General features: G+C 44.8%; 1 protein-coding gene across 1 annotated transcript in view; it reads right to left on the bottom strand.

Annotated features, from left to right (window-relative positions):
- Window positions 1-260: 260 nt before the first annotated feature.
- The window catches only part of LOC106815355 (ral GTPase-activating protein subunit beta-like), an 11,941-nt gene continuing 3,955 nt past the window's right edge, over window positions 261-8,246 (bottom strand). Inside the window, exons 4-12 of the mRNA XM_014819804.1 lie at window positions 7,799-8,046; window positions 6,262-6,404; window positions 5,719-5,822; window positions 4,707-4,835; window positions 4,189-4,305; window positions 2,067-2,236; window positions 1,572-1,671; window positions 1,082-1,204; window positions 261-629 (exon numbers count right to left, since the gene is read on the bottom strand). Coding sequence (XP_014675290.1) covers window positions 268-629; window positions 1,082-1,204; window positions 1,572-1,671; window positions 2,067-2,236; window positions 4,189-4,305; window positions 4,707-4,835; window positions 5,719-5,822; window positions 6,262-6,404; window positions 7,799-8,046 — 1,496 coding nt within the window. The 3' untranslated portion in view covers window positions 261-267. The remainder of the gene's footprint in view (window positions 630-1,081; window positions 1,205-1,571; window positions 1,672-2,066; window positions 2,237-4,188; window positions 4,306-4,706; window positions 4,836-5,718; window positions 5,823-6,261; window positions 6,405-7,798; window positions 8,047-8,246) is intronic.

Below are 8,246 nucleotides of genomic sequence, written 5' to 3'. Positions count from 1 at the left end.
CAATAGCAAAACTGTGTGAGCCACAGTTCCTAAACAGTATGACAGCAAACATCAGTAAACTGTAAGAAACCGTTGCCACTATGACAGCAAACGTCAGTGCAATAGCAAAACTGTGTAAGCCACAGTTGCTAAACAGTATGACAGCAAACATCGGTGCAATAGCAAAACTGTGTAAGCCACAGTTGCTATTCAGACGTTTTCGATGGGACCAAATTGGCTCGTGCTAACTCGGCACGGCCCCGAAAAACCTGTCTGTTATTACTTGTCTTAACAAAGTTGAAGCGATAGTAGAAAATGCTGAAAAATTGCTCTAAAAAGTTGCTCTAAAAAGCTGCTTGTCCAGCGGACAAGCTGCTGGACAGGTCTACTTATCCTCCGTGGAAATGGACACGTGAGGACAAACGGATAGCCCTTATTTCGAACACTACCTTTGGCTTCGGTGGAGATGGGACATCCGACGAGCGCAGCTTCAAACAGCCAGGCGCCGAGTAGGTGCAGGATGCTGTTGCACTTCGGCCGGTCGGCGGCGAGCGACTTCTGATTGTCCAGCGACAGCGATATCTGACCGACGGTCGGCGTCACGGGCGTGCTCTGCTGCTTGGCGATGTTTGACGACGACTTTTTCGACTCTGAAAATTTACCGGCAACGTGGAGACGGTTTCGCGATCTCGTCTGAAGACGGTGTTTGATTTCAATGTAAAAATATCGCTACTTAATTATAGTAATTGCAAGTATAGTGGGGCAGATATGTGAAAGAATAATTGTGGGTTTTGTGGTAAAAGCACCAAAATTGGCATAAATGATGTTAAGGGTATACTAAATGACATCAGCATGGTATCAAACCACCATTCATAGTATAAAATTGGCATCATTATACGAAAACATCAGCTCCTACGAGATAGCCAATGTACATATTACAAAATATTGCAATATACAAGATCCTATAGTATATTGTAATTAAGCATTAATTCTTGCCAAACGTGGCTATACCTACGAATATTTCTCTCGAGAGACATTCCGACTTAAATGAAGTGGTACCATTCAAGGAAATCAACCACTGCAACAGCTGAAGCACACTCACCCTTCAAACTCAAGCCAACTTTCTTCTTCTGCATAGGAGGCGTGCCAGTAGCGGGGGTTAGCGTCTGCTTGGGGTAGGCGACAGGTACGGCAGTAACATCCTTCAGCTCTGGCTGCGGAATACCTAATATCATGACAAACCAAGAAACCAGTTCGTCAACATAGGATGCGTTGAAGCGTCAGCATCAACCGTAATTACCACAACCAGCGTAATTAGGAAGGAGTTAACAAACAAGCGATCTCAAAGAGAATAACGATAATGAGGAGAAGATACTTACATTCAGCTGAATAGCTTTTACTTTTGCTTTACTGCCTGAACTTCCTCGTAGAAGAAGAAGATGAAGAAGATGGTAATGATGGTAATGATGATGATGATGATGATGATGATGATGATGATGATGATGATGATGATGAGGATGAAGAGGAGGAGGAGGAGGAGGAGGGGAAGCAGGAGAGAGAGTGGGAGGAAGAGAAGAGTAATTTCAACTTACCAAGAAATGAATCCACAATGGCCGCAATGCCTTTCATGGCCTTCAGAAAGATCTCTGGCAGCATGTGCAAGCAGGGGTGATGTGCTGGATCTATGACAGCCTAAATGAACAGCAGATGACACGTTGAGACAGACCTACGGCTTTCCCAACGAGCAATATTTTAACTTTTACACCAACTTGCACATACGAAAGGATCCTCGTGTTACTGCTTCCATTGTTTACGCCGTAATTTTCTTAATAGCAACGCGGTACGACAAGGGGCAGCCGCCACCGCTCGTGTACGTGAAAAAAAAACTCAAAAATACAAGAAATACAAAAAAGTACTCGTGTGCATACGCACTCTTACCGCGCGCCAGGGGGGATGGGGCGGTTGCCGCGACGCTGGGGGGAGGGGACGGTCGCCGCGACGTGGTTGGAGGGGACAATCGCGTGATGCGGTGGGGGGGGATGCTGTCAACACGACACTGGGGGGCGGTCGCCGCGGTGGGCACTCGCCTCGCTCGTGAGCGCCATGTGCAGGAAGCGCGGCGTGTTGCTGACGATCGCCGGGCTGCTCAGGTGCACGGGGTTGGTGAGCACGTGCAGGAAGCGGAACCACGTCTGCGCGACGCGGTCGTCGTCGACGTCGGCCACCATCGACGCCGCGCTCTCCTCCTTCAGCTCCTCTGTCAAGGTCAACAGGCAGGTCAAGGTCAACGGGTGAGTTAAGGTCAATGGGCGAGTCAAGGTCAATAATGGGCAATGTCAATAGGCAAAGTCAAGCAAAAGTCAGGCAATATCAATGTCAACTGGCACGTCAAGGTCAATGGGCAAGTCAGGATCAATAATGGGCAGGTCAAGGTCAATGGGCAGGTCGGGTTCACTGGGTGGGACGAGGTCAAGGGTGCTGGTATGGCCATGCAACTGTGACTTGTCGCCTGTTACAGCAGGGGTAGCATTAGACTTAACCTCTGGTAACTGGTAGCATAGACAATCCCTTTTATCGACACTGCACCCACAAACCCCGAAATAAGGTCTAGACTGCAGCTTTTTAATACCGTAAAAATTTGGCTTTTTTGGCTTTTAATAACATGAAATTTCTGCTTTTCTTGTCCTTAAATGATTTCCAGTGGTTGTTTCACAATCGTTTTTGGTAGTATATAACGTTTTCCTCATCACATTTATAAATATTTTACTTAAATTTTTGTGCCTCATTTAATTTAACATCCTGGGTGACTAGCCTGCTTATAATAATACCGATTGCTGTAGTACACAACAATGCTATGAATAACTTCTTGTTTGCAGTAACCAGGCACGGCAGTGTGAGTGATGTGTGGGTAGGTTAAGCAATACAAACATTTACTAACTACAAAGCATAATTGCAATAATAATATGCATGCATGTTCTACGGTGAAATAACATACCGCTGCCCTTTTCTCCATTATATGATATTATCAATTTAAATAATATATTAGAGATGATAATAAAATTCGGAATATTAATTAAACACAGTGAATAATATCATTTATAGCTTAAATATTTGCTCACGCACACATGTCGCACACACGCGCTCACGCACACACGTCGCACACACGTGCTCACGCACACATGTCGCACACACGCGCTCACGCACACACGTCGCATACACGCGCTCACGCACACACATCACACACATCCCACACACGCGCTCAGCACACATGCGCTCACGCACACACGTTGCACACACGCGATCACGCACACACGCGCTCAAGCACACACGCGCTCACGCACACACGTCGCGCACACGCGCTCACGCACACACGATAAAAAAAATCGTGAGCCCCTTAGGTCTTTGCCCCCCCCCCAATCCAAAACTGCTTCCGGCGCGCCTGTCCTATCATTCAATGTTCTGGTTACGACGATCACCCAGACATACGCACGAGATCGTAACACAAACTTACAACGATCAAACAACGAGCCGCCACCACTCATTGGAATTGAATTTTGGGGACGCACTGCACTCACCAAACTCCCTGTTACAGGAGGACGAGGAGCGGGAAGACCTGTCGGAGTCCAGCGACCAGCTGCTACCCTGGCGCGGTGACGTTCCCTCTGTACGACAAACCAACAACGCTGCTACGTGCAGGCAAACGACGACGCGTACCCTACAACTCTCTAATGGTTATCTAGTCTAACTGAGAGGCGTCTGTGGAGAAGGATCTTAATTGTGACTGAGAAGGCTGGTATCTAAGTTATAACTGATATACTGACGTACGGAGAAGAATTTCTGCAACTCTCACAACCAAACAAACTTCAAATTAGTAAAGAAAAAAAAACGTTAAGCATAAGTAAGCATTTAATTTCACAGCAAGATCCCGTGTTTGGTCAAATAGTAAGCAAACATAGTCATTCATAGTCAGATAATTCACAGTTAATCTCATTGTAGGCAAAATCCCAGTTACTCCCATGGTAAATTGTGGTTAATCATGTACATTAAGCAAATATATTGTTAATCTCACGATGGCCAAATATGTGGTTAACAATCCAAAGTTAAGCGAATATGCAGTTAATCCCCTAATGATCGAACATCCGCTGTTAATCTAGTAGGTGAGTGTGTGTACGTGCGGGGAGGGTACGCATAGGCAGAATTCGCACTCACCGTCCGGTCCGAGAAGGTTGTTCGACGACTCGTTTCCCCCGATCATTTCTTCCTGGGCAGTGACCTGGTCAACCTCCTCGCAGAGCGCAGAGTCCTGCACGCACGTCAGCAGCCCACCTGCGCAGACGACCACGAAACCAGGTCACGAGCCTCGATCACTTACGCCACAGTCACATAAGCCCTACATAAGCCACCGACTTCACGACGCGAGTTGTGTGCAGCGATAATTGAAACGTTTGTCTACAGCTGGTACTGTGCAGGCACAATTAATAGGCTCCACACAGAACTGGGCTTATATATAGCTAATTATACAGCTTATATAGTTAGTTCTGGCCCTAACTAGTTATATGATACGGCACCATGCACTACAACGCCTGTAAGTATAATAGGATAGTTCGTTACCAGAACCAGCTGTTCAATACGGCGCCCTATAATTACTTACTAAGTGGGATTGCTCCTAGCCATACCGAGCTATGAAATGGGTTGTTACGATACACGGCTGAAAATGAATTACGTACCGAGTAGCATCTGAGTGTTTAGAGAATCCGTCTCCACCTGAAGTCCGCTGACGAGTAAGTTGACAAGTCGTGACTTGATGTAGAGGAATGTCACATGCTGCGGCTGTGAGCTGCTGCCTCTTACGATCTCTGCATTAAATTGACTTAGTTACGAATTTTTTATGGTGTATATTGGTAAAAAATTTGTTTCCATTTTTTTACATTAAAACTAAGTACTAACGGGACTAAATGTATTGTCAAATTCTTACCTGATAAGATTGTTTCTCAACTAGTTAAAAATCCAAAAAACCTGGACGATTTGATATGATCCTGACATTAATTGCTTGCTATGGGCTATGTATGAGTCACGAGTGTATGTTTACATCGAACAATATAGTAAAATAAGAAGTATAATGTAGCAATTTAACCATAAAAAGTTAACAGAATAACTTACAATTTGTGAAAAAGTGGAAATATTTTTTTTACTTTTAATATTTACGGTGACATAATCACTTTAAAGTATGGAAACCACTGATGTCAGCTATACAGGCATTTACGTAAAACTGTTGCCAACACAAATAATTCACAGATATCATTCAATGTTTGATTTACCATTTCATTATAATGATGACATGAATGTGTCATCATAAAATTAATTATCTTTTTCCCAAAAACGGATAGATTATTAGTAATAAGTATAGTTAGAAAAGCAGTTAATATTAGAAAATGTTAACTTAAAACATAGTGACATGCTGTATTAATCTGAGTATACAAACTAATAACAATCCTACACACTAACACCATCCCATTATCAATAAATGGTGATAATACAAATTAATCAGAGTGCAAGACACTTACAAACTGAATCTAACATAACCAAGTAGCAAATATGATTGTGCAACTTACACAGAACGCTTTTACAAAACACCAGGGAGCCGTTGTCAGCAAAATTGTAAGGTTACAGAAGGTTAAGAGTTAACTTTGTTTCTGACAACGACCCCCAGCTCTACCTTTGAATGAGTAATTTTTTTACCTTTAATCGGGAGGTTCCGAAAGTGAAGAGGTAAAGCAATCATTGACAGCAACAGGTGAATAGAAGCCCTTCTCAGTTCAACTAGTGGTATGCTAGGATGTAGCCTGTCACAGCGAGGAATAACACATACCAATATATGAATATAATGAACACCTGTATAGTATACATTAGTACAAGCGAGAACGCGGCTATAAATACATAAAGCCCTCACAAGGAATTGTGGGGAGTTCAATACAATTATTCTACAAGAATTATTTCAGTTCTCACTATCCTTAAAAGTAAACTACCTAAAACGTGGCTAAATGCATCCTGTCCACTCAAGGAGATGTGGGGGCATTAATACAATTATCCAAGAGAATTATTTCAGTTCTCACTATCCTTAGAAGTACACTAACTGAAACGTTGGTATAAATACATCATACTTCAATACAATTATTCTACGAGAACTATTTCAGTTCTCACTGAGCTCACAACTGAACTAACTAACACACTTCACAATACACTCAATAGCACATATGCCCCAAGCAGCGCGGTTGCACCTACTTGAATCGTGGCTCCTTCTCCGGCAGGACGATCTCCAGCGCGGCGACAAAGTCCGGCAGCAGCACCATGATGCCCTCTAGGTCAGTGCGCAGCAGGTTGGAGGAGTTGAACAAGAGGCTGCTCAGTACCGGCCCACTCAGTTGCTGGAAACATCATCGATGACGATTGTCACACTCGCTTAGTTACGCAACAGTTAGGATTGTCACACTCGCATAGTTACACACAGTTACGAATGTCACACTCGCATAGTTACACACAGTTATGAATGTCACACTCGCGTAGTTACAGTTACGAATGTCACACTCGCATAGTTACACACAGTTACGAATGTCACACTCGTGTAGTGACATGCAGTCACGATTGTTACACTCGCATAGTTACGCAGTTACGATTGTCACACTCGCATAGCTACACACAGTTACGAATGTCACACTCGCATGGTTACACACAGTTAAGAATGTCACACTCGCGTAGTTACACACAGTTATGAATGTCACACTCGCATGGTTACACACAGTTAAGAATGTCACACTCGCATGGTTACACACAGTTAAGAATGTCACACTCGCGTAGTTACACACAGTTATGAATGTCACACTCGCGTAGTTACACACAGTTAAGAATGTCACACTCACATAGTTACACAGTTACGTTATGTACTGTACTGCGCTGTACCATAGTTAGAGGGAGTCTCCCGCTACTAACTATAGCTGTACTCAAAGAGAGGAATTTCTCTCCCCCACCACCTTAGCAGAGACCCTGCGCCGTACAAAATGAAAGTGCCAATGACACTATAGCTCACCTTGGGTGTGATAGAAGAGGGAAATGATATGTAAAATTTGGCAAGTGTTTCATTTATGATGGACCGAAATGGGATCAAATGTCCTTATAACCTGTTTTATACTAATTGGGGCTAGCCTTACACATTCACATAACAAAATCAAATGAATCTAGATGGCCATTTTCATTTTTCCCAAAAAGTGGGCATGGCTCGAAAGTAGGTCGACTGGCATGCTCCAAAATAGGACGTTCAAATCTATCCCATAGGAGTAACAACTGTATGCAATTTGAAACATGTGGGTCAAACGGTTCTTGAGTTATTGTTGACCGTAGGCAGACACTGAAATGCATAGTGAAATTGCCAAAATCTACCCAATTTGCATAATTTTTTAAATATATCAAAACCCATATGATATGTTTTGGGGCCAGTCCTTATTCATCCCCATACCAAAAATGAGCAAAAGCCGTTGAACCTGAACTGACTTATGGCCATTTCCATATTTGCCAAAAAGTGGGCATGGCTCGAAAGTAGGTCGACTGGCGTGCTCCAAAATAGAACGTTCAAATCTCTTCCATAGGAGTAACAACTGTATGCAATTTGAAACATGTGGGTCAAACGGTTCTCAAGTTATCGTTGACCGTAGCCAAATGTTGACGGACGGACGGACGGACGGATGTACGACGGACGACGCCCCATGGCAATAGCTCATCTTGAAGATGTCAAGGTGAGCTAAAAACAGCGACGGATCGCACGCACCTCGTTGATGGACAGCGCCTGCCGAACCACGATGTAGAAGCGAGCGTAGTAGACGGCCAGCATCCCCTCGCCGGTCTTGTGCGAGCAGAACACCCGGCAGAGGGCGCCGACGGCCTCCGCGCGGCCCGCCTCGTAGCTGAGCTCGAGCTCGAGCGCGTCGCTGCCCGTGAGCGCCGGCGCCGCGCCGGGACCTGCACCCGTCGTCGTGCGGCTGATGAACGAGCCGGAGCGGCGGCCGTCCGCGGAGTCTGCGAGCAACGGGGAGGAGAGAGATGCTGTGAGCGACGTGCTGAGGGGGAAGGTATGGGTCATGGTAAGGGTAAGGCTTATGGTGTAGGCATAGGTAGGTGTGAAGTGAAGGTAAAGGTAAGGGTAAGGGTAGGGTTAAGGATAAGCGCACGGGAGGAGAGATGATCCTGTGAGTGACGATACTAGAAGTGAAAAGGCA

This window comes from Priapulus caudatus, unplaced genomic scaffold (assembly GCF_000485595.1).
Source record: "Priapulus caudatus unplaced genomic scaffold, Priapulus_caudatus-5.0.1 Scaffold1096, whole genome shotgun sequence".
Taxonomy (NCBI): Eukaryota; Metazoa; Priapulida; class Priapulimorpha; order Priapulimorphida; family Priapulidae; genus Priapulus; species Priapulus caudatus.
Note: the sequence above shows the minus strand (reverse complement) of the source record. Positions and strands in the feature narration are given on the sequence as shown.